This window comes from Candida parapsilosis, contig 005569 (assembly GCF_000182765.1).
Source record: "Candida parapsilosis strain CDC317 annotated contig 005569".
In the NCBI taxonomy this organism is placed as follows: domain Eukaryota; kingdom Fungi; phylum Ascomycota; class Pichiomycetes; order Serinales; family Debaryomycetaceae; genus Lodderomyces; species Lodderomyces parapsilosis.
Window position 1 is genome coordinate 248,690 of NW_023503278.1, and position 25,298 is coordinate 273,987.

The window sequence follows — 25,298 nt, forward strand, 5'->3', positions numbered from 1 at the left end:
TTCTAGACTCTTCAGTTACATCAACTATATCGCAAACGCCTTGCTTTAATTGTTAATTGAGGTGGTTGTTAGTGTTGATCATTGCTTTCTCATAGAAAACGTTTTTATTTTTTCAATTTGTAATACGAATACGAGACGAAACCTTAATCCTTTTACATTTGAAGGTTGTGTTCGCTCAGTTTCTGATACACACGACGTACCGAAGTGTACTTGGTTTTTGATAATAGAATCTCCATCCACAATATCATGTAAAGTATATCCCCCGTGAACTCATAGATCCATTTATCCAAACAATGCAAGTAAACTACTAGTTTTATGTCAGTTTATGGTTATGAATACAATAAAAAGGTTATGAAATGTACATTGAGAGTATTGTCAATTGTTACTATGTTTTAGTTTTTGGGTTCAGACCCCGTGCTCCCCTTAAAAATCAATGTGTTCTACTTTTTTTTTTCTTGGCGTACAACCGTAATCACTGTAACACTAAATGCAACGTTTTTATCTTTAATGGTCTTTCCCTGATATGCTGCACTTGCGAACTAGAGCAATCCTGTGACGAGATCAAGAGCCATTAGTAACATGTAGCTTCACCCAAACTGATCTGAAACTCTCACCAACAGTAAATGGTTTACACCCTCATCTTTTATTGCGCCTCCCCCTTTTTTTATTGTCTCTGATGGTTTGTATACAGGTATACAAGTATATATATGTATTTACATGCAGGTACATTATCAAACAGAGAGCCATTATGCTATATGATGTAATAGACATAACTCACTAGACTTTAGATAGACCCAATAGTCAAAGCTTCTAATGCCATTTCCAAGCTCTTGCTGAATCGGGTAACCAATATCCTAATTGAGGAAAAAAAACTGTATCGAATAATATCAACGCTTAAGCCTTGTTTTTGAAAAGCAGAACCATGACTGCATAACCTCACACACCACAACAACTATCACAAGGCGTTCAATTCAAACAAAATGAAATTAAAAAGCCACTATATCAAACCTTCTTTTCAATTACATATCTCCACATTCTTGATCAATTTACATACATACATGGCCTTTACTTTTAACATACGAATCGATTTACGATAAAACAAAAGTTGGCAACTTCAACCGAAAACCCTTTCCTCCCTTGCCCATCACACATCCATCCAACTTCTTCGTGGAATTTCAAGCTGCACATACACAACAATAACAACAACAACCACATCAAAATGAAACCATGCCAAGAACCAGACTCAAGCTTTATAAACGTATTTCGCCAGTTGTTGCAACACCTGGGGGAGGGGTTGAAAAGCATCAAAAAGAAAAAAAATGACTTGAAAAAACGTTTTCTTTACTGCCGCTTCCCCACTTTGTTATCTCAAAAGTCACAAATCTTATTCATACGGCCCTACATATAATGAAAAATTTAAACTAAATGTTGAAATGTACTCAATCACAGAAATTACAAACGAAAACTCAAAATCACACCAACATCACACCAACATCACTCACCATCACTCACCATCACTCAACCTCTCTCAACCTCTCTCCCTCTTTATCTCTTACTCACAACCGCTCAATTAAAGTCATCACGTCATAATCATCACCCAACATCTCTTCAACACTAGCTAACGCAGCTTCACTAAACAACCCCGACCTAGTAGATCTATACCCGGGAGCAGCAGCTGTGGAAACAGTAGCAGGGGTAGAAGCAGTGCCTACACCACCACCACCACCACCACCACCAGATGCCACTACTGGAGTCATTGCGTTGCCATTACCACCAGTAGCTGGCACTGGCACTGGTACTGACGTTGGTGCTGATGCCGCTGGCGGCCCCAACGACGATTTGCGTCTCTTGGTTGGTCCAGATACTTGGGACCCTGCATTGATGTTGTGCTTACCCGGGTGAGGATGACTTTGTCCTTGGTAATTACTATTTCGTCGATGTCCCTGGTAATTATTATGATTATGATGCACCTCCTCTTGCTGTTGTTGGCGATGATGATGATTATGAAGTATAGATTTATTTCTAAATGCACCAAGGGGCACTCGTGATTTTTGAGCATTATTGAAATCACGCCATATTCTCACATCATTCTCATCATCATTGTCCAATTCACTCACATTGAGTAAATCATCCAATCCTAAAACCAGCTGATCATCAGAATTTGGCTGCCCTTGTACTTGAACTTGCATCGACATCAGTGGTTGCATGTTGTGTTGCCGTATATGACCATAACTTTTCCTCTTGCCCAAACTTTGCGCCATAGCCAATCCACTATGTGACGCAGGTGAAAAGGGCCGACGATCAACAACCATTCCACGTGGTTCTTGCATCTTGTTGGTGGGCGGTACTTGGTGTTGTTGTTGCTGGTGTTGCTGTTGCAATGACCGTGTACTCATTCCGTCAATGATTCCAAAGGGTTTACTATCAATCGTAACCCATGATCCCAACATTGGGGGTCGATAATCGGCAGTCTTTGACGAAAGAACCTCAGTGGCCTTTTTTGATCCAATTTGTGGTGATAGGTTGGTGTTTCTGGGTAAAGTTTCGTCAACATCTGTTGATTCAGAACTATCATACGCATTATCTTGGCCATATGCCTCATCGTCGTATCCGTTTTCGTCATCACCATAATGGCCCGCATAGCTAGACATTGTCGAAGCAGCACCACTACCATCTATTCGACTAGCAATTTCTCTAGCACTTTTGATTTTAAACTTGGCAGTATTGTGATGAGGGTTGTTCTTGGTCTTAAAAGTCTTGTCAGCATCAATTTCGTTGAATAGCTCATCAACATTGGAATGAGCTGATTTAAGTTTACGGCCCTTGCTACCTCTTCTTCTGCTTCTTCTGGTCCCATTGTCAAGTTGGACAAGATGATCCTTCTCAGCCTCGCTCGATGAATCATTGTCCGAACTAAAGAAATAATTCCACAAATACGAGTCATCATCTTCATCACTATTACTGTGTCGGTTGCCATTGGTCTTTAGTTTCTTATTTGGAGATGTCAATGCACTCTTGCGTCCTCCATCAATTTCATTCTCGTCAAAAAATGGCACATCAAAATCAATGAAATCAACATAGTCATCTTCATCATAATCACTTTCCAGGGAAGCACTGCTTTCATATTGAACAATGGGTTTACTACGATCTTCACCAATACCTTTAAAAGCATTGACAATCCGTTTCGATGTCGAATATTCACTATCATCGAATGTACAATCGTCATCATCGTCTTCTTCATCATCATCCTCATCATCGTCAAATACATTGTCACCGTTAAGCTTGTCATCGCCATTGTCATCGAATCCATTATTTTCAAATTCATTCACAAGAAATTTTTCCTCTTCTTTCAAAAATGGATCATTTTCATCGTCATCGTCATCGTCGTCTTCTTCTTCTTCTTCGTTATTGTCACCAGTCGTGACGCTTTCCAGACCTGCATCAGCACCTGTAGTAGTGGTAGTAGATGGCAACACCTCGGGTTGGTTTTTGCTGGCAACGGAACCATCTTTCTCATTGATTATTGAGTCATTTGCTTGCGGTAGTAAAAACTCATCAACGTCATTTTCAGCTTGCAAAGTAGCCAATAGCTCATTATCATCAATTTCGTAATCATCATCCGAATTTAGGTCGCTGTCATTCATCTTGGGCATGTGTAGGAACTCCTGGTCAAACTCAAATTCGAAATTGTGTTGTTGGTTGGCATCCAAGGGAATTGTTGGGGAATAATCCACTTCTTCACCAACATCCTCTTCTTCAACAGCGTGGGATTTGGTGAAATTGTCTGTATTTGAGCCCCCTATAACTTGATCTTTATTCTCTTCCTCTTCTTCTTCAATGTCAGCAACGTTATCAAACTCAAACTTGAAGTTTATATCGGGTAAAATCACATCGGATTTTCTTCTACCATACTTGATTGAGTTTTTCCTGTGACTCTTGTTCTTTGATGTCTCTTGCTCTTCATTTGTTGTAGATCCAGACTTGGCAGGAGCAGGCACAGGAGCAGGCGCAGAAGCAGGCGCTGATGCAACTTTATTGTTCTCCTTCTGTTTCTGCTCCTTTTTCAAACCTTTCCTTGCCCTGGCCGCTTGTAGGACATTAGCTTTCTGTTGTTTCTGCAATTTTACAAAATCAACATCGGAATCATCATCGGATGAGCTAGGTATTTCTTCATCTGAGCCATTGTCCGAGTCATTTGAGTCCTCATCACTTTTGTCCGAGTCAATAGCACGTAATTGTTTCCCGTTATTGATAAGAGCATATAATCCAGCCACATGCTCATTTTCGTCGTCCTCACTATCATCATCGTGGTCGTCGTCTTCATCATCTTCCTCCTCCTCTTCGCCATCCCCATGTTCACTTGGTCGATCCGAAGCTCGTGTAACATCTGAGATCAAATCTGAAACATCAACTTCGTCATCAGAATTGTCACCAGAAGAAATATCAATCACTTCATTTTCGTAATCTTGAAGATTGTGTTTTGACAACCCAAGAGATTTTCTCGGTATGATTTTCCTTCCGTAGGATTTACCTTTTTTACTGCTGACTGCCTTTTTGCCTCGTGATTTTTTCTTACCTGCATGTTGAAGTGAGTTGGTAAATTCATTGTCGGAAATGGCAGTCAATGATGAATCGGAATCGGAATCCATATAATGTACATGCTTTGCGCTTGCACTATTTTGGTTTGTGGTTTTTGTTTTATCTGATTCGTTATCAGATAAATAATCTTGTGATGAAGATGAACTGGTTGAGTTGGCAATGCTGAATCTACGTTTGTTGCTTAGCGCTTTCAAGTTTTTCCCACCATATTGATGTTGTGGTTTCAGGTACATACTGTTGCTGTTGTTGTCGCTCTTATTGTCGCTCTTATTGGACTGTGGCCTAGCTTTGTTCGTGTTGCTATGGAAGCCCTTACTTGTAGGACTTTTCGGCATTGTAAATGTTAAATAGTTGTGTTGAATAGCTTATTTAGTAGACTCTTCTTGTAATACTAAAAAAAAAAAACCTTTCTTGCTTCTTGTATCAACGAATATCCCCCTTCAAGATAATTCTAGCAAACTGTGTAATCACTGGATCTTCTCCTAGAATATGTGAAAGTCTCTCTCTCCTCTTCTGTAAACCTCTGTTGATTGTGTCTAGAGATACCAGATAACAAACACTAAAAATATTATGTTGTTATGGTGTCTCAAGTGTATATAAGATAATAATTCAAAACTCTGTGCTCTTGTCTATTGTCTTTGCCCTGTTTATTTCTGTTTTGGTATAATGAAATGGTTGGCAAAGTAAATATAGATAAGTGAAGTTGTAGTTTGAATATTTCGATAATTGCACATACTAATGTGAAGATTTTGAAACTTAGTTTGGTAATAAACAAAAGGTGTCTTTAGTATCACACAGCACTAAAAGTACTATTTCCAACAAATGATATATGTATAAGCGTATTGCAGAAGAAGAATCGATGTGCAAGTGACGATTCCCTTTTGGTTTGGTGTGATTTTGGTCTGCTCTGCTCTGGTCTGCTCTGCTCTTTTTGTCGTGTGCGTTCTGTGTTTGATCTTAAATTTAGCGTATCTTTAGCTGTGAATGTACCTTACGTTTCAGTAGTCGGTAACCAAGCTCTAGCAAAAGTGTATATCAGCAAATAGATAGTTGGTACTCTATCTAGAATAAGAATGGATAAGGGAGTAAAAGAACAAGAAGAAGGGTATTGGTTAATTTGGTTGTTTTATCTCAAAAAGAAAAATTAAAAAAAAATTAAAAAAAAAAATTAAAAAAAAAAAAAAAATTTTGTGCGAAGGAGAGAAAGGAGAGAGAAGCGAGTGAAATTTTTGTTCACACTAACACACACCCACACCGCACAACAAAAGACAAAATAAAATGCCGCAGTGTACTCTTTCAAAGTGAGGGAAAAGTAACATACACATTTCATCAGCAATACAAAAAACTAAAGTACATCAAAAGTCAAAAGTGCTTTCTTGCTTTAGCTTTTGCTGTTTCTTTCTTTCTGCAATGAGTCAGATGGTACTTATTAATTCTGTGAGATTACTTCTTCTTCTTCTCCTCCCACTCCCACTCCCACTTCCCCCCCTTTTTTTTTTGTTTTTTTGTCTTTTGTCTTTTGTCTTTTGTCTTTTGTTTTGTGCATCTCATCTCTCTCAAACATGAAACTAAATTTTTGCTTCTTCTTGTTCTTCTTGTTCTTCTTGTCCTTCTTGTTTGTTTATTGTTTGCTTTTGTTCACGGGTTATATAACTCCAATACTCCAATCTATGGAGTGGGTCTTCTTTATTGCTTGATGAACCCATTTCTGAAAACAGCTAAGCTATATATACTATAATAGCTGTCAAGTAGATTCAGTATTTTGTAACTGTTGTGGCACCGATATCTTTTCATTGTAAGAATGCTTAATGGTCTAATCCTTTTATCCCAATGTGTGTGTTTCTATTGATATCTTTGTGTAAATCATGTAGAACCGGAAATAAAAAATAAAACATCATCCACAGTTTTCATATGCTCTACATATTAGACCACACCAACACCACTCCCCTTGTTCGAGCAGTTGGCCAGACACATATGCGAGGGCCATATAGACCGGTTTTCAAGCCTAAATTCAACATAGTATCTCCACTGAGAACTAAATTCCTGTTGTAAAATGTGATCCCTAGAAAGTGGGGAGGCTGTTTGTGTCTTTAAAGTTTTTTCTTTTTTCTTTTCCTTTTGGAAACAATGTTGCATCCAATTTCCTTGCAAAATTTATTGGATTCCCCCTCAATGGGATACACCATGAGAGCAAAATAACCATCGAGTGTTGCTCTTCTATGGGGTACTGCAGATTAGAAGGAGTAGCAAAGGCGGAAGTGTGCATAAACACTGTCACATGACCTTTTTGTCGTACGCAAGCTGGTTGTAACGAATCTGATTCCAATACTAATTCTATATTTTGAGGACACTAAAGCTCTATAAAGTGGAGATATAGAATCTACAATTGTTGTTACATTAGTTGATTAGATAACGTCTAGAACTTAGATCCCTGTTGGTTTCGCGACACCACCGCCGTTCACCAGCTTAATTTCTCTTGTCAGCTTCCGAACTAGCTGTTAACCTTGCACTCAATTCAATTTGATCCTTAACTGCTTTAGTCAAATACTCAATCATAATAACGTCTTGATTAAAGTTATCAAACAACTTGTTCAATTCTTCAACATCAGTCAAGATTGGCGGTTTCGTCAACAATGTATTACTCAACTTCCTCAATAAATCAAGATTCTCATCTGAGTTATTACTAACAGTGGCATGGGAATCAATATACGCAATCAAATTGGCAACGTTTTTTTGAACCTGTTGCAAATTTTGAGCAAAAAATGGATGTTTCCCATCAATTATTGATGAAATGGTTGCATTTTCATCATCATCAATGGTGGCATTTTGTAATGATTTATAAGCAAGTTTTTCTGTATTGGTTCCATCAACTACTTCATTGGGGATAGGGGTGAAAATGTATGAGTTATTGACATTGGCAGTCTTGTTCCAGCCAATTTGGACGTTGGCCTTGGCAGCAGGTTTACCAACAGCAGCACCAATATACGTTATTATCTGTGGCAGTGTTATTTGTCCTTTATCATTGATATATTCAACATTTAAATAAATTGCTGGGTATGGAAATGCACGATCAACTCCCTTGGAATAGAAATCATGAATTAATGAAGTGGTATCATCAATTTCATTCATACTACCAAACCACCCCAAAACAGATTCCTTGGGATGTGATTTCTTATACAAATGAAATAATGATTTATGTGCTTGATCTTCAATGGCAATAGAATCACCAGTTTCATCACATGGAACCATGAAAGCATTTCTGATCTCCACTTCTAATCCATTGTCTGATCTTATACCTAACAAGGTACCAATTATTCTCTTGTTCAATGCTTGTTTAGCAACAATTTCCAATATGGTGATCAAGGCTGACGCGTAAATCTTGACTTTGGCAGGTCCGTTGGCGGATCCAGCTGCTGGTGCTAGCACATGTGGTCTTACCAAGTGCATAAATGAGTTGCTGGTATCAGTGGCCATTTTTTTTTTTCTATGGGGGATTACACCTGTGTATACTCTACAGCTTCTTCTTAGAAGGATAAAAATTTTCCAAAGAAATGTCCTTGAAATTTTTTTTTTTTTTTTTCGGTATTGTTAGTGAGGGTTATATGCAGGAGAGGTTGAAGTGTTTTTTTGCAACTAATCATGGAGCAAGAGGAGTGAATTGGGCAAACCATAGCAGACGATGAGCGTTTGTTCAGTAGTGTACAGCTATAGCCACTTGATTCGAGATTAAGCTGTCTCTGGCTATGACTCAACCATACAGTCTCAACAAGTCAACAATGTATTGTTATTATTGAATTTGATAACCACGACACGCCGGGATTCTACTAGTTGGCACATCTATAACTATCTCAATTTAATCAATATAATGATACCATCTCAATACTAGGTCCCAAACACTACTCACTCTTATTCTCTTTTATGGGAGTTTTTTTAATAGATTATGTATAATCCACGCTTGCGCTACCAACTGTAAAAACAAAAACCACAACGAAAAGAAAAAAAAAGTTGGGATATAGCCACCAAAAGATGATTAAAGTTTTTGATGCTTTGGGTGGGAGTCCAATGAATCATCAACAAAAGTGATTAGAAAAATAACTAACATCACGACGTCCTCATATCGTTACCAGGGAGGAATCCGCATATTGATTTTATCATGACCACCAATGGCAGCACACCCTCGAGCATCAAAGTGGATAATGAACGTCCCAAATCAAAAGACTCCATTGCTACAACCACGTCCAACAACACTATTTCCACAACAGCTGCTACAGTTTCCACATCCGCAGTCACAGCCAGTTCTCATAATAGCAACGGCCGCAGTAACAGTAGCAGTAACAGTAGCACCAACAACAACAAAAGTAATGGTCACTCAAATTTAAAACACTCTCGATCTACTAGCATATGGATATTTCCAGAATCAGTGGTACTAAATCATACACCTAGTCGAATACAAGCCAAAATGACCCTTTCACAAGAACTTCGAGTCAAGGAATCAATACATGAATTTATTATACGACTAGGCACAAAACTCAAACTAGATGGGCCCACACTACTCGCGACCACCGTCTACTTGCATCGTTTCTATATGCGATTGCCACTTTCATCATCGAAATATTTCGTTGCATCAGCAGCAATAGCCATATCATGTAAATTGAATGACACGTATCGTCAACCAGATAAAGTCAGCTTGTATGCGTGCAATGTGAAGAACCCCAATCCACCAGTGATTAAAAATAACATCAAACATGCACCGCCACCTATCGATGAACAAAGTGAATACTTTTGGAAATGGAGAGATCAACTTTTGTACCGTGAAGAATTGATTCTTCGTACACTTTGCTTTGATTTGAGTTTTACTTCACCATACTTGCTTCAGTTTAAAATTTTAAACAAGATTCATCTTGGGATGGGTCAGCTATTCTACAGCAAAAGAAAAGATATATTGAAAATGACAATCGTATTGATTGAATTGCTTTCAAGTTTACCAATTGTGTTATGCTACGATATGAAGGAAATCTTCACCACTTGTTTTGTTATCACTATAGTTGAAGGGAAATCGAAATTGGATAAAGAATTGAAAATACCGGAAAATTTCATGAGTCAAGTTATTGGAGTCGATGTGGATGTGGCGCTACATTGTTTTCGGTTTATTAAAAAGTTATTGTATTGCTCACAAGAGGATTCACGGTTTATCAGTAATAAAGGAGCAGCAAAAAGATTGTTGCCGATTAAATCACAATTATTTGAGGATGTTGCAAGGGGAAAATAAAATATTTTGTATAGTCTTTTGTGTATCATTGTGAAGTAGGGTAAGAACCTGTTGCAAATACTTGAGCTGAGTCCAAAATGGATTTGTCGTAAATATCTTTGCAGCTGTCAATTTTTTTGATTTGTGTGATAACGTGACCAAAGAGAAAGATTCATAAAATTACGTCAACTCTGACGGAAGCAGACCAAACCAACTTTCAAAAAAAAAAATTCATTGACTAACATACGCTGTTCAGTTATCTTTACCTGCACTCCATTTCCCAATATACCCCACATCTTCCACCACCCATTATGGATCCTAACCAAGATATATTTGAAGAGTTGGACACAGCGTTAATTGAGATCTTTCATCGCAACCACAGTATACACGATAACATCAATAATTTACCACACCATGAACGACAACGGGTACGTGACGAGATGGCCGATTTGCTCAGACAAAACTCGCTCAACACATCATCATCGAGACACCGCCGCACCATCAGACGATTTTACGAAGTTATGTGGTATTACAACTACATTCCGATATTCACGATACGATTTGATCGCATTGGACAACAAATCACGTGGCACAATCTCCAACAGGTTATATTCGACGCTGCATCTTATTTCTTTAAGATGATACAGACAGGATTGAGAAGTTTGATTTTTGTGTGGGTTTTACAAACTCATTTGCGCAATATCACCAATATGATTTTCATATTTTCAAATGCTATCACATTTAGTACCAACTTCATCAAGGATTTGTTTACATACGCTTTCCAAAACTCGCCGCAAGTCCTACATGATCATCAACTACTTGTTGCTCACAATTGGGATGTGTTTTACTACTTCAACTCAGAAGAATACCAAAATGCCTCATTTTTGCAACACTTGTGGTTTATTTACAGAAATTATCGAGCATCATTGCTAAAAACTACATGTATCACAATCAACAAAGAATTGCCCGACTGTAGCTTAGTTATGGACTCGTTGGTGTATCGAATGCTGGATGCTATAGCCCGATCATGTCCACAATTGTCCACAAATATGGTACGATTCATTACATTAACAATCTTTTTACTTTATGCCACATTGGGTAATTTCATCTGCATCAATGTGTTGTGTTTTGCAATGTTCAATATCATGAGACGGATTATTGGGTATTCCAAGATTGTCAAGAACTTGGGTAAGGTTATTGGATCTACCTTTATTGATTATATAGCATAATATAGATCCAATTAGACGCAATCCACTCGGGAAGTATACCAATGAACCTCTAAATAACTTCAAGTAGATTCCGGCTTTCACTATCGTCAAAATACCGCTTGCTGCAATCGGATCAGCACCAGTTAGTCGTATACCACGACCACAATGCCAAAGAGCTTTGGCGATCAACGGAGTCAGCACAACACTTTTTTGAGAAACAAATCACAGTGGATATTCTCTTGCCACGTCAGTTTGCAATTTCATTGACACTTCAATACAAGACTGTTACGTACTAGACTTGGTCCACTAACCAGATTTCAGAGCTTTGTGCATAAGCCAGTCCAGGGTGTAGACGAGGACTCAACTGTCGAGAATCGATACTTCTAGTAAATCATCCTAAATTGGAAAAACGCGCTGTCAAATGAGATCACCTTGTAGATCAGATTTGGACCTTATGTCAATCCTCCATCGCTAGTGGGAACTACTACAAGGGCTGTCATCGGACTTTCTAATTCAACCTTGCTTGCGTTAATGGCATGCATCCGATTGACAGGTGCATAATTCATTGGACCATCCGGTTTTTGGTGTTTTATATCCGCTAAGCTCCGGCCCCACATTTTCCCACAAAAATTGAAAAATATAATTTGAAAAATTAAAACATACGTTGAAGCTCGGTCTAACGATATAAATAGATACTTGAATCCTTCTTGTTACTGCAGAGGCCAATCACATATAAACCACCAACAATGTCTCAACTCCCAACAGAAATGAAAGCGGTAGTATTCCGCGCACCGTTTGATGTTCAAGTGGAGTCCAAACCAGTACCAAAGATTGACCTTCCCACTGATGCAATTATCAAAGTCGAATATGCCGGATTGTGTGGATCCGATATGCATACTTATAGGGGCCACATCAAGGGGAAACCAGGTACTGTTGTGGGTCACGAGTTTACGGGAACTGTTGTGGAAGTGGGCTCGGATGTCACCAAATTCAAGCCCGGTGACGATATCTTGAGTTGCTTTTCGATCCAATGTGGCGAATGCTTCTACTGCAAGCAAGGACTTACAGGTCAATGTGCTAAAACAAACACATTTGGTAAACCAGGCTTGGATGGAGGACAAGCTGAATATGTGCGTATTCCCTACGCTGACAATGTGCTTGTGAAGAAACCGGAAAGCGCTAAAAATGACAACATTGACGACTCGGTGTATTTACTTATGGCGGACATATTTGTAACTGGATATTTCGGAGTGAAAAAGATTGTCGATTTCTTCAAATCCCAACCTGCTAAAAACTTTAAGCCTCAAGAGATTAAAGATGTTTCGGTATTGCAGATTGGTGCTGGTCCTGTTGGATTATGTGCATTACACGTATTGAAGTACTTTGGTTTCGAAAAGATTGTCGTTGTTGATAGTATTCCATCTCGTTTAGAAGCCGCCAAACAGATCGGTGCCTACAAGACAATCAACTTCCAAGAGGAGAAAAATGGAGTAGCTAACTTTGTTGCCAACGAATTGAACGGTGTGGGATTCGATGCTGCATTGGAAGTAGTCGGAGCTGAATCTTCAATGAAGACAGCATTTGATGCTGTCCGTGGTAATGGTTTCATTTCAGCGTTGGGAATGGGCCATGGTCCATTTCCTTTTGATGCGTTACAAGCATACTTGAAGAATCTTAATCTTTCGTGCGGAAGATGCCATGCTTATGCTTTGTTTCCGGAAGCTTTGGAGATATTTGAAACAATGAAGGATAAGTTGGCTGATTTTATCGATCACAAGACTTCAATTGATAATGCAAAAGAGGCATTTAAATTGTTTGATGAACACAAGGTGAACAAGGTGGTGTTCGATTTTAAGAGTAGAGTATAGAGAGTAGTTGTCATTTGCATATATGCCATTATGAAATCATTGTAAATATTAGCTTCAATCCGTATTTGTCGGTAGCGTTGCACAAACTCGATCCGGTCTAGATTTTTTTTTTTTCCGCCCTCGTACCTCCCATCCAACTTCCAAAAATAGAGAGGGTTTTGCAGTGACATCATTAAATCTCATCTCAACATCCTATACCAAATCCATCGCTATATTTGGACCCCAACAATATGTCTAAAGACACCAACAACTCGGAACCACCCCGCGTGAACCTTCGTGACTCGCGAAATTTAAACTCAGGCATGACTCCTCCGAGTTCCGGCTTTTCACCTTATGGGGCAGTGCAACTCCCACCAGTGTACTCCTATCGACAATCACAGCAGCAGCAGAAGCAGCAACCAGTATCAGCACCAGCGCCACTACAACTGTCACAGGAGCTGACATATTCAGGGTCGCCAAATCCTATTGCGCAACCATTGCAACCAGCTCAATCACAAACCCCACAAGCAGCTGATTCAAGGCCACGCATGAGAGTAAGTAAAGCTTGTGATCGATGTAGGACGCACAAAATCAAGTGTTCAGGTTCAGATCCTTGTGCAACTTGTGTACGACAAAAGAAGGAATGCACATTTTCAAATTCAGGTGGTGGTAACCCACAAGGCAAATCAAATGGGTACCCACTTTTGGGCGCAGATACAAACAAAAGGCGTAAATATAGTACCCTCAATTCTGAGCCGTTTGGATTGCCAGTTGTTGATAAATCAAATGACAAGGAGTACATAGCCCATTTGGAGAATAGGGTGCAGTACCTTGAGAATTTGTTATCGAGAAACACAATGGAAGATTTCAGAAACCCTCGGTTTGAAGAGCCTGAGAACGAAGGTGTGATTGAAACGCTATACACAACCAGTTCCAAGTGGAGGTTTTCGCGTCGTCATCAAAACTTACTTATTGTTGAATTGTGCAAGTCCATGTATTCAAACTTGTCCGAAGAACTGAAGGAAAAAGTAACCATTCCTCGGATGCAATATTTTGGATGGAACATGTCGGGAGTCAATTACCTAACACCAGAAAACTTACCTGCTTTACCTCAACTCGATATTGAGTTTGATGAACGATACTTGATTGATTTCTTTTTCAAGGAAGTTAATCCATTATTTGCAATTATTCATGAAACTGTATTCCGTGAACAATACGAAGCGTATGATAAGCTTATGAAAGAAGAGGCCATGACGGGGGAGCACAAGCACGACTCTAAATCGAATCAAACTAAATTGTATTCGGCCATTTTGTATCTCATTTTCGCGTTGGCTATTCGATTCAGTGAATTCCAAAAGCCAAAAAGTCCCGATTTGGAAATGTTGAAATTGGAGGAGAAATTATTCAAATATGGTTACAAAATCGTGTCTATTTTGAGTTTTGAGTGGGAATCGTTTGAATTGATACAGAGTTGGCTTTTGATTGCATTGTATTTAAGAGTTGCCCATAGACAAACATCGTCATCACATGCACTAGGCCAAGCAATTACAATGACAAAGTCAATGGGATTAGGGTTCAGTGAGGAAAATTACAACATTTTAGCATGCACCGGGTATGAACGATTAAAAGCAAAGCGGATCTTTTGGTGTGTGTTTACATTTGATCGTGTTTTTGGATTACAAACTGGCCGATATTGTGGTATCAGGGAAGAAGATTTTGGTCGTGGGTTTCCAGGGTTTGATTTCCAACATGAAACTGTCAAGGATGACTGGTTAACTTTACCAGCATTGGCATTGTTGCACATTGCTAGGATTTCCAACTTTGTTCATACTGCGCCAACTGACAATCCTCATTTGATCAAATACCAGCAGATCAATGCTGAGTTGGTGAAATTGCACCAATGGTTCAATGAAGTTGGGTTTAGGAATGATTTGTTATTCAATAAACATGCGAGCTCTGGACTAAACGAGAATGAAGTCAGCTCCTTGGTAAAGGCGCAAGTGAAGTTGCACTACTATGATCTAGTTCTTTGTGTTCATGGAAAGGTTCTTTTTAATTACATTGGTAGAAGGATAGTGAGTACTGGATTGAAAGTGGAAATGGTGTTAGATGCATGCCATGGTGTTATTGAAGTGTTGGACAAGGTGAATAAAGCAGGGTTACTCTATACCCCATGGTATTCAGTTCTCCTCTTACTATTCAATATCGGTGTCAATGCACTTTGTTTGATCAATGGTGGTGTTTTCATTCTGCAATCACGAGATTTGTTGAAAAACACCATCAAATTATTTACCATTTTGAAAAAGTCACCGATTAGAAATAAACAAAACAAGTTGATTTTCCGTGAACGGTTCAAAATGGTTAGAGAATGTACATGGGCTTTGAAAATGGCAAACAAGATCCTAACTCTTAGATTACAAGAGGATATGAATGCCTTGAATAATATTGGTGTTGATCATGGTTCATCTGATGTTAACAAACAGTATTTTTCACAATTAGGGTTCAATGATGGTGCTATTGGTGGAGCTAAGGATGCTGGTGTTGCTACTGCCAATGCCACCACTAACGATTCTCGCAACAAACTATCATCAACGCCAAGAAGCAACGAGTTCAACAAGGTATTTGAACAACAATTATATCGCCACGAAGATGGATCAAATGTGCCACATCCTATACTACCACGTCAGGAAATGCAAAGATCAGGGACTGAGTCTCCAATATGGCGAGGAGCTGATACCGAGAACCACACACCACAAGCAGGAGGAGCAGATGATGGGTCGTATGTCAATTCATCCAATACTCCATCTTCAGACAATCATGAAGGCGGTGGTGCTGTTGATTCCTATCCTTCAACTGAAATTGATCAAATGTTGAGCAATTTGCAATGGTTTGACCAATGGGTTGATTTTACATACGATTTTTAATACATAGAAATGGAGTTTTAGAGTAATTTATTGTAGACATGATAGTTGCCGAGTTGTATCAGCCACTAAAAACTACTATACCTTCCTCATTGTAATGTATCTGAAACAAGTCTAATGTTTATTTGCTATAAGCAAACGCAATTGCCAGCTTGCAAAGTTATACATCTCCAGCTAGTATATTCCCTCTAAAGATTGTCTAATTCAATTGATTATACTTTCAAGTTCAATAACATCAAAAACCGAGCTGTAATACTCATGGACGCGACAAAAATAGCCAGTCCAGTTGAATGTCAAATAAAAGTAAATGGAAGTCTGTACCATGACAGTATCAAGGCACCAAAGATATACCTCACTCGACTGAAGCAAACCGTTAGTGCCTTCAATCATTTCAGCACATCGATAGATAGATCTAACCATCAAAAATATGCAGCTGAAACTCAAAACCATTATTCCGTGTTTCCAGTTGCCTATTCTAGGAAACGCCAGTTCCAATGTTTTTGCCACTTTAGTGGGGTTTCGCCAAATTTTCAAACCAAACCAAACAAATACATAGCAAAAAACAGTGAAAAACACAAGTTGCACAATAACTCCCGTAATGACCAACGCTCTTCCAGCTGCTCTTAATGAATCAACGACTTGTAAACCACCACCACAAGTCTGTACGAAAAGTGATACGATGTCCCCTGTGACAAATATTTTAGCGAGATACTTCAATGGCACCATAGAGTAAGATTCAGCTTTAAGACTCTTTGCAAGTTCGCAAAATATCATGTACGTGCTTGCCAAAATAAGTGTTGGCCCAATCAAAATAAGGATAGATTGAATCACATATGGCATGAGCAGTTCGGGCTGTTTAGAAGAAACTGCCCTGGCCGTGAACCCAATAATTTCCAAAACAATCCCAATGATGAATGGGATCATCACATTGCAGTATCTTTTTAAATTTTTTGATCTAATCTTGCCTTTGAACTGGACGTATTTTGACACTACAAAGTACGTTTCAATGATTGCAAGGACAAGAAAAATGACTGCATAGTGGATCGTGACCCCATAGTTTAGAGTGTATTGATAATATTGATAGCCAGTAGTCTCTTCAGACATTATGAATCTTAATTAATGGGTAAAAGTGTTATGTCCAACTACAACGCGGCAGATTTCGAGATATTTATGGGGTTTTTTTTTGTTGTTTCCATGCAGCATAGCCTCGTAACAACCGCGTTTCTTTTTTATTTCTTCTTTTAACAAAGCCGTGCCAAGCCATTGCTTTTTTTCTCCTATTTTTTTAAACTGTTGGCTTTCAAACTGTCAGCTTCCATTCTATTGTCGCAACTACTTTGCCAGTGGTGTACCGTGTTTTGGTCTTATATTGAAGCACTGTTTGCTTCTGTTGGTGGTTTCCACGAAGCAAAGGAGAACTTTAGCGTTGTGCTATTTACCGGTTTGTGATAATAATCAGACATTGTTACTGTAATTGATACCAAGATCGTTGGTAGAATTGTATACATACATATCATGTAGGGACATATTCGATGAATGATGCCATGTACGAGACAGGCGAACTCGTCAAACAATTGAACTTCATTTTCAAACACAGCTCTATACGAAATGTTTAAATTAGGGAACACACTTGGGACAGTACGTCCCAAATTTGTATTTTTGAACAAGGATATTCTTCTCGCTCGACTAAAGCACCAAGTGGATCTCCGGCAAAATATGGAACACCCTCCCAATTTCTTAGGGCGAGGATAATTACGAAAAAAAAAAAAAGGTGACAACCAAAGATTGAAAGACGCAAAGCAAATTCTAATCAAATAGGACATATTGTAAAGTCATAGTCCCATTACGTGACGAAGAGCTTTTCCATTACTGGTACTTCAATAATGACAGGAGAGACTTTTGAATGCAAACGTCTCTCTCTAGAGTTTTTCCGAGACACAAAGAGAAAGTAAAGTACGTATATGCAAGATGCGGTAAGGAGTTCTTTCGGAAAAAACTGTTTCAGTTCTCCATCCCTTTTACGAGCGAATTTCTGTGGGACCACTAGCCTGGGAATGCAGTGGGTGATACGAGGCATATGTTGGCTCTGATCCAGCGCACCAAGTACTTTAACCCAAGACCAGCAAACATTTTGTTGTGGATCAAATATACATTCACAATAACAAGTACAGTAGAACAGTTCGTGGTATTTTAGTGATAAAACTAAGTCAACGTGCTCAATGTTGAGAGATTTCTGGAGTTGAATAAACGGTACCTGACAAACAAACCTTAGACATGCCTTGTATATTACCAAGGTCGTGAAGTAAAACCGTTATTATAGTGATCTTTGGTCAACCCCTTTTGTTTTTGGTCAAGTGTGATGACGTAGTGTCCAACGGTTCTTGTGCAGGCTATATCAGCGGGTGCAGCCTCCTTTTCTTCAATTTTGGGAGCTTGATACGCAAGAACTGCATCGGGTGTACAATTACCGAAAATGTATGGGGCACAGACGCATGCTCAATAGGAACAAATAGAAAAAAAAAAAGAAACATTAGATATGTTAGTGTGGTGGTTTGTGTATGCATAAGTCAAACAGTGGTCAACTGTTTCTGTATGCGACATTTTGTTGGGGATTGTATCTATTGTACATAAGGTATTCTCCTATTGTTCCGAAAAACTTATTGTTTCTTTGTTAATGCTCGGATAAATTGTTTATTGAGTTTGAATTTCTTTTTCTTCTTTTTTTTTTTAGTTGCAAACGTGGTGGAGGGTCGTGTCTACACCAATAATTCACAGCACTCAATTGCCTCCTTGACGAGAAACACTCATCTTTCACCACTGAGATGTTGGACGTGACAAGAGTACGATGTGTGGCGGAGGGTGCGAGTAGAGCAAATTCAAGGGAGGCTAAAACTTACATGAGTACTAACATCATTTGGTCTCCTATTGTAGTAGCAAATGTATAGTGAACAATCTTCTTTCGTTAATCTTGAGGTTATTGTTCTCAATTTTTTTTTTCCTTCTCAACATCACATTACTAAGATACAAATCTAAATCTAGGCTTAAACCTAACTAAGAAATGGGGACAAGAAAAACAAAAAGATAATCAATAGACGATGCTGTAATGTTGAATAAAGACAGGCGACCTCAATCGCTCGGCACCTGATCAAATATGATTACTGTGTCGAAAGTTTAACCCCAGACTCACTGTACGTCTCAGTGTATCTCTTTGTTATCTTTCCAGATCTTAACCCCCTCCCCCACTTAACCCCCACATCGTGCACTGAAAAAAAAAAAAAACAAAACACGTAACCACGGGGAGACAATGGCAACAGCGTGATGTTTTGTTTATAATCATACACTGAAAAGTAAGAAGCTTCACGTTTACTAAGTGGTTATGAGTGAGGCATTTACCTACTATATTTTTAATGTGAAGTAGATCGTTTGCGAGCTTGTAATTTACGTACACAATAAGATATGAGTTAAGCTTCATCCTGCATGTAAATGAGTATCCGGAGAAAATACAAAGTAGCAACAATTACACAAAACTGCTGCATTTATTTTATTTTATTTTATTTTATTTTTTTTTCTTGTTCTTCTTTTTCCAACTTTAAATTTTCTGCAATAGAACAAGAACAGCAGATGAAGAAGTTTGGCGAAGAGACATTATATCATTTGCACTTGATAAATAATTTTCACTTTCCATTTTCCTTTTTTTAATAAAAAACACATAAAGTATACTTGATCAAGCTATTTGAATAAGAGTTAATTAGAAGAGGAAGCAGATAAGATACCTCTCTACTGAATTACATCCACCCCCTGCTATTACGTTTCAGTTCAACGTTGGAGAACCAATAAGAAGGATTGCTCTCCCTGGATTCACAAAGCAAAAACTAGACTTACAAATCATTCACTAGACCCTCATTTCAAGATGACAACACCACAACTAACAATAAAGGAAAAGAAGAATAAGGAAGACAGACCTTACAAGTGCACATTTTGTGACAAGGCATTTCATCGTTTAGAACATCAAACAAGACATATTAGAACCCACACTGGAGAAAAACCTCATGCTTGTACATTTCCTGGGTGTACCAAACGTTTTAGTAGATCAGATGAGTTAACTAGACACTTGAGGATACACAACAACCCATCATCAAGAAAAAGAAAGAGCAAGAATGATGACAATAGCAACCTCAATATGGTGCAACCTATTCCTATTAGTGTACACCCTGACCATTCACAAAAAGTGCAACCACATCCGCTTGCAATGAGCCATTATCCTGCCGGTGTTCCTCATCCACCTGTATCGGTTTCAGTTGATAGTAACGGTAATACGATTTATCATCAACCATATCCCGTGTATATAGTACCCCATGCTAATGGGTATATGCAGCCAGTGGTACCCCATCCACAAACACAAACACAACCAGTGAATCCGTCACAGCAACAGCCGCAGCAACAGCAACAGCCGCAGCAACACTTTCAATTAACTCCCGAGTCATCAGTTTCTCCAGCACTGGCTCTACATCATCAACAACAACAGCAACAACAACAGCAACAACAACAGCAACAACAACAACAGCAACAACAACAGCAACAACAACAACACGTGAGCAGAGAACCCACACCATTGAGTAAAGTATCCATTCGTGAACCCATACCTTCACATTATCAACAACAAGGATCTGCTATATTTTCAATCCCATCTTCACCAACCAACATGCAAAATAACGGGACAGGGTATCCACAAAAAGTCGGTACCAATACGCAGGACAATAACTCAAGCATGCACCAGTTCCATCATCACCATCACCACAATCAACGTCCCGCTTTAAGTTCGCGAACAATATCATCTGATGCTATAAGGTCATACAACTTGAGTCATAGCAGTAATCCGGTGAATGTATCACCCCCATTCCCACAACGTCATTACCAACACCAGCATCAACATCAACAACAACACTTTAGCAATAATCCAAATCTACTGAAGTCACAATCTTCTTCCAGCATACTATCGGAAAACCAACGAGTGTTTAGTAATCCTGAGTCTTCGATACAATCATTGGGTACATCTCCAGACAGCGATGCTTCATATTCATCGTCTGCAGCCATGCCACCATCTTCGCAACATCAATTCAGTGGTACTACCACTGCAACCCCATCTGCTGCCACTACTGCTGTTCCATCATTCAGCAACCTTCATGAATATTTCCAACAAAAGGGCAACAACAGCAGTGGACACAGGTTATTCAATGGCAATTCGTCATCATCAACTTCACTTTCTTCGTTAAATAGTAAGATTAGATCGTCCAATTCATCAACAAACTTGTCTAATCTTTCCAGCTTGACGAGAATGACACCATTGAAATTCCCAACTAGTGCAACAATGACCAAATCTCAAAGTCGATCCAATTTAAACATTCCAAAGCAACCTTCATCAACATCATTAAATTTGGAATTTTACAATAATCCAAATGGCGGTGGCAGCTCCACTGGATTGAACCATGTGTCTAAGAAATCAAGACCAAATTCACCAGTGCTTTTATCAACCACTACGCCCAATCATCCATCGTCAGTTCATTTGAGTGGTGCTAATGCCCGTAAATTCAACTCGAGTTTTATAATATCACCCAGTGAGACTCCATTACAAACACCTAGTCAATCACCCCAACTACATGCAGAGGAAGAACAAGAAGGCTCGGTTGATGTTTCACAACCCAGTCAGTTTTCATTACAAGATAATACCAACAAAAGTGATAATGGTGAAGAATCAAAAAAGATACCTCAAGTTGATGCATCAATTCTGAAATCGGATGATAGTATAGCTACTACTGGTACACAATTACCTCCTATCAGGTCAGTCTTGAGTTTTACTTCTTTGAAAAATATGCCTAAAGCTACTAGCAGCAATGAGACTACTGATAGGGGGGATGAAGGTAACTCAAGTCAAGAGTCTGTTGTAACGGAGAAATTGACAAACAATGCAAATAACAATATGGCTACTACGGCGATGAGTGTCAGTAATTTGTTGAGCTAGAAAAGAAAACAATACAAAACTTTTTGAAGCACAAGATGGTGTTTTTGGTGTTGGGGCAACACAGGATCAAAATCGTACGATATGGTTTCCATAGTTTGTCTATAAGTTGTTACCTTGAGGGAAATGTAATAGATATATCTTGCAAGAAAACGTTTGAATTTAGACGCAGTAATACACAAATGGTACGCAGTCAGCCGTTTTATTCTGGTCCTAATGGAGTAAAAATCTATAGTATGGGCATGAATTAGCGAAAGGACAAAATATACCCACAAGTGTTCATTTATGTTTCAGCTCGGTTTTGTGTAGAGGATCTTAAAATGGAGGTAGGCAAGAGCTAATTAGGTCTCACGAAATTTTGTTGATGTTTGGGGTTGAAGGCAAAACTTCAATAGGACCCGTGAAGGCAATCAGACACTCGGTTAGATTATATTTTTTTCAAGCTCATTTTCGTACGTTATGTGTTTCTCTGATTCATTAGCGATAATGTTCTGCTCCATTGTAATGCTCAAACAGACCGCCAAGGTGGTGGCAATAGTGCTTACGTTTCTTTATTTTGGCGTATAATTACTCCGAGAGTGGAAAAAGCACAAAACTCAAACAAATATGAACCCCACCCCACTTTCACATTGCATTCATGGTATTGTGCCTTACTTCTTGTATTGAGCTTTTGTACATTTGTTATGATCAACCTTTGTTTGTGGTTCATCTTTGTCATGTGTACCTCCACTATTTATTGTTTTAAGTAAGATCTCGTTGTTGGGGAGAGCGTGATACATTGATGTTACATTGCATTATATAAAGTAGCAAACATGATACTTTTGTGTAACTCAAACCCTTTTTTGTTCAACATTTTGACTTACGTCGGGAGGATTATACATATGATGTATACAATGCAATAAGGGCAGTTTATTACTCCTATTGGATGATCAGACCACATTGTTATACGCTACTCCACAATATAAATACCAGATCAAGTTCTCTACTTTCAATTACCAGCAAAAGATTCATCCACACAATTCGCACACAGCGCAACTACACTACTACTACTCCCATTATGAGCATTAAATTAAATTCAGGACACGAAATGCCAATTGTTGGCTTTGGATGTTGGAAAGTCACCAACGAGACTGCTGCCGACCAAATCTACAATGCAATTAAAGTTGGCTACAGATTATTCGATGGTGCTCAAGATTACGGCAATGAAAAAGAAGTTGGTGAAGGAATCAATCGTGCTATTGATGAAGGACTTGTTTCACGTGATGAATTATTTGTTGTATCCAAATTATGGAACAACTACCATGATCCTAAAAATGTTGAAACTGCATTAAACAAGACCTTGTCTGATTTGAATTTGGAGTATCTTGATTTATTCTTGATTCATTTCCCCATTGCATTCAAATTTGTCCCCATTGAAGAGAAATATCCACCTGGATTTTACTGTGGTGATGGTGATAAATTTCATTATGAAAATGTTCCTTTGTTGGATACTTGGAGAGCTTTGGAATCCTTGGTGCAAAAGGGAAAAATCAGATCCATTGGTATTTCCAATTTCAATGGTGGGTTGATTTACGATTTAGTACGCGGTGCCAAGATTAAACCTGCTGTTTTGCAAATTGAACACCATCCATACTTACAACAACCAAGATTGATTGAATTTGTTCAATCTCAAGGAATTGCCATCACTGGTTATTCTTCATTTGGACCTCAATCATTTTTGGAATTGGAAAGTAAAAAGGCATTGGATACACCAACTTTGTTTGATCATGAAACTATCAAGTCCATTGCTTCCAAACATAAGAAATCACTGGCTCAAGTGTTGTTAAGATGGGCTACTCAAAGAGGTATTGCCGTGATTCCAAAATCAAACAATCCTGATCGTTTGGCGCAAAACTTGAATGTTAATGATTTCGAGTTGAGTAAAGAGGATTTGGAGGCAATCAACAAGTTGGATAAAGGGTTGAGGTTTAATGACCCTTGGGATTGGGATCACATTCCAATCTTTGTCTAGAGGAGGAGCCTATAGTGGTTAAATAGAAATAGTAAATATAAAACGGTTTTTTTTTTTCTTTGTTTTTCTTCTCATTCAATTGTTATATAATTACACTTCAAATAGCATCTAATACAGCTTCTCTACCCAATGTCAACAACTTTAACCTCGATACAAAATCATCTCTTTCGAGATATGCCCCGCATAATCTTCGTTTGCCAGTAAATTCACTACGTGAATGCAACACACGCCAATTATCGAAAATCAAACATTGACCAGGCTTCATTTGGTACCAAAGCTCATTCTCAGGATCGGTAATAATCAGAACCCAGTGTCTTATAGCTTGATAAAATTTGACTACATCATTAGGATCATCCCATGAATCCATTGTTGATCGATCACTTTGGTTCCATCTTACTTGAATCAATTCTCCTTGTTTGTTTAATTTGAAAATGGGGTTGGCAATATCGGGTTGAATACAAACTTTCTCTTCACCGGCAGAATGAGCAGGGACGGGTAGCCTAGTGAAGATTTCATAGCTTTCGGGATACTTCTCCTTCATGATTTCCGCACATTTAAAAGCATCAACTAATGAAGTAGTACCACCAGTTCCATCATGGTAAAGCAAGTGGAATAATTGCAACCCTGGTGAATTCAGCCAGTAGGTTCCATCAGTATGATTACTGATGTCGAAATTGGTGTATGCAGTATCAGCTTTGGCTAAATCTGAAGTGAAGTCCCAAAACCCACCATAATGAGTTGGCCGAATATAGTTTAGTTGCTCACAAAGTTTCTCAGTGTCTTCTGGAGTCACTGGCACATTATCAATCAAACAGAATCCAAATTGCCAGATTTTTAAACACCAATCTTTAATAGCGTCTTCATTATCTGACTTAACAGATGATTGCATGACAGAATTGTAGTCAACATGAGGCAAGTCCATTTCAATATCTCCAACCTGCCATAACTTTTGTACCAACTTCGTCTTGGCACCAGACAACTTGTCCTCCATGGGAATCAATCGAGGCTCATACGAATGGATTCTTAACCAATGAGCATCATATTGAGACTTGTGATTGGAATCCCATACAATAGTGACTGTTTCACTATCATGATCAATCAGTTTACTGTGGATATTTGGATCAATTGTTGCTGAATTGAGCAAGCGTTGTTTTGTCAACGGATAGTAGCATTCTGAACAATGGCAATTATCACGAAGCCAAATGTTGTGGTAAGTGGAGGTTCCAGATGGGTTGGGATCAGTCCATGTGATTTCAATCTTGTCTGAAATGGGCTTTACTTGTTGAATTGACATTTTTTTCGGTGGTGGTTGGATTGTGCTGGTTGGAATAATGTCGACGGGCGGTGATTTTTCCAACTGGGAATCGCCGATCTCCCTCGATATTTAGTACCCCAGAAAATAAATAAACATGAGGAAAATCCGTCGATTCCCCCCAATGAATAGCCAC

At 38.7% G+C, this 25,298-nt stretch overlaps 10 protein-coding genes across 10 annotated transcripts; 6 read left to right on the plus strand and 4 right to left on the minus strand. All coding sequences in view use genetic code 12, as the record gives it.

The window, feature by feature from the left end:
• Window positions 1-1,556: 1,556 nt before the first annotated feature.
• On the minus strand, window positions 1,557-4,934 carry IFH1 (Ifh1p; the record flags this gene model as incomplete). The annotated part of the gene is made up of 1 exon (XM_036811324.1): window positions 1,557-4,934. One exon carries the CDS (start codon window positions 4,932-4,934, stop codon window positions 1,557-1,559), a length of 3,378 nt encoding a protein of 1,125 aa, XP_036663272.1.
• A 2,131-nt stretch (window positions 4,935-7,065) lies between these two features.
• Window positions 7,066-8,073, minus strand: CPAR2_101280 (uncharacterized protein; the record flags this gene model as incomplete). The annotated part of the gene is made up of 1 exon (XM_036811335.1): window positions 7,066-8,073. One exon carries the CDS (start codon window positions 8,071-8,073, stop codon window positions 7,066-7,068), a length of 1,008 nt encoding a protein of 335 aa, XP_036663273.1.
• Window positions 8,074-8,752: 679 nt separating this feature from the next.
• BUR2 (Bur2p) lies at window positions 8,753-9,868 on the plus strand (the record flags this gene model as incomplete). Its single annotated transcript, XM_036811346.1, has 1 exon — window positions 8,753-9,868. One exon carries the CDS (start codon window positions 8,753-8,755, stop codon window positions 9,866-9,868), a length of 1,116 nt encoding a protein of 371 aa, XP_036663274.1.
• Window positions 9,869-10,158: 290 nt separating this feature from the next.
• On the plus strand, window positions 10,159-11,076 carry CPAR2_101300 (uncharacterized protein; the record flags this gene model as incomplete). Its single annotated transcript, XM_036811357.1, has 1 exon — window positions 10,159-11,076. One exon carries the CDS (start codon window positions 10,159-10,161, stop codon window positions 11,074-11,076), a length of 918 nt encoding a protein of 305 aa, XP_036663275.1.
• A 725-nt stretch (window positions 11,077-11,801) lies between these two features.
• On the plus strand, window positions 11,802-12,923 carry CPAR2_101310 (uncharacterized protein; the record flags this gene model as incomplete). The annotated part of the gene is made up of 1 exon (XM_036811368.1): window positions 11,802-12,923. The coding sequence occupies one exon, from the start codon at window positions 11,802-11,804 to the stop codon at window positions 12,921-12,923; it is 1,122 nt and encodes a 373-aa protein (XP_036663276.1).
• Window positions 12,924-13,153: 230 nt separating this feature from the next.
• Window positions 13,154-15,826, plus strand: CTA7 (Cta7p; the record flags this gene model as incomplete). The annotated part of the gene is made up of 1 exon (XM_036811379.1): window positions 13,154-15,826. One exon carries the CDS (start codon window positions 13,154-13,156, stop codon window positions 15,824-15,826), a length of 2,673 nt encoding a protein of 890 aa, XP_036663277.1.
• A 201-nt stretch (window positions 15,827-16,027) lies between these two features.
• On the minus strand, window positions 16,028-16,927 carry CPAR2_101330 (RTA1 domain-containing protein; the record flags this gene model as incomplete). The annotated part of the gene is made up of 1 exon (XM_036811390.1): window positions 16,028-16,927. The coding sequence occupies one exon, from the start codon at window positions 16,925-16,927 to the stop codon at window positions 16,028-16,030; it is 900 nt and encodes a 299-aa protein (XP_036663278.1).
• Window positions 16,928-19,733: 2,806 nt separating this feature from the next.
• Window positions 19,734-21,842, plus strand: MIG1 (transcription factor; the record flags this gene model as incomplete). Its single annotated transcript, XM_036811401.1, has 1 exon — window positions 19,734-21,842. The coding sequence occupies one exon, from the start codon at window positions 19,734-19,736 to the stop codon at window positions 21,840-21,842; it is 2,109 nt and encodes a 702-aa protein (XP_036663279.1).
• A 1,054-nt stretch (window positions 21,843-22,896) lies between these two features.
• Window positions 22,897-23,850, plus strand: GRE3 (trifunctional aldehyde reductase/xylose reductase/glucose 1-dehydrogenase (NADP(+)); the record flags this gene model as incomplete). The annotated part of the gene is made up of 1 exon (XM_036811412.1): window positions 22,897-23,850. One exon carries the CDS (start codon window positions 22,897-22,899, stop codon window positions 23,848-23,850), a length of 954 nt encoding a protein of 317 aa, XP_036663280.1.
• A 97-nt stretch (window positions 23,851-23,947) lies between these two features.
• On the minus strand, window positions 23,948-25,144 carry CPAR2_101360 (uncharacterized protein; the record flags this gene model as incomplete). Its single annotated transcript, XM_036811423.1, has 1 exon — window positions 23,948-25,144. The coding sequence occupies one exon, from the start codon at window positions 25,142-25,144 to the stop codon at window positions 23,948-23,950; it is 1,197 nt and encodes a 398-aa protein (XP_036663281.1).
• Window positions 25,145-25,298: the final 154 nt, after the last annotated feature.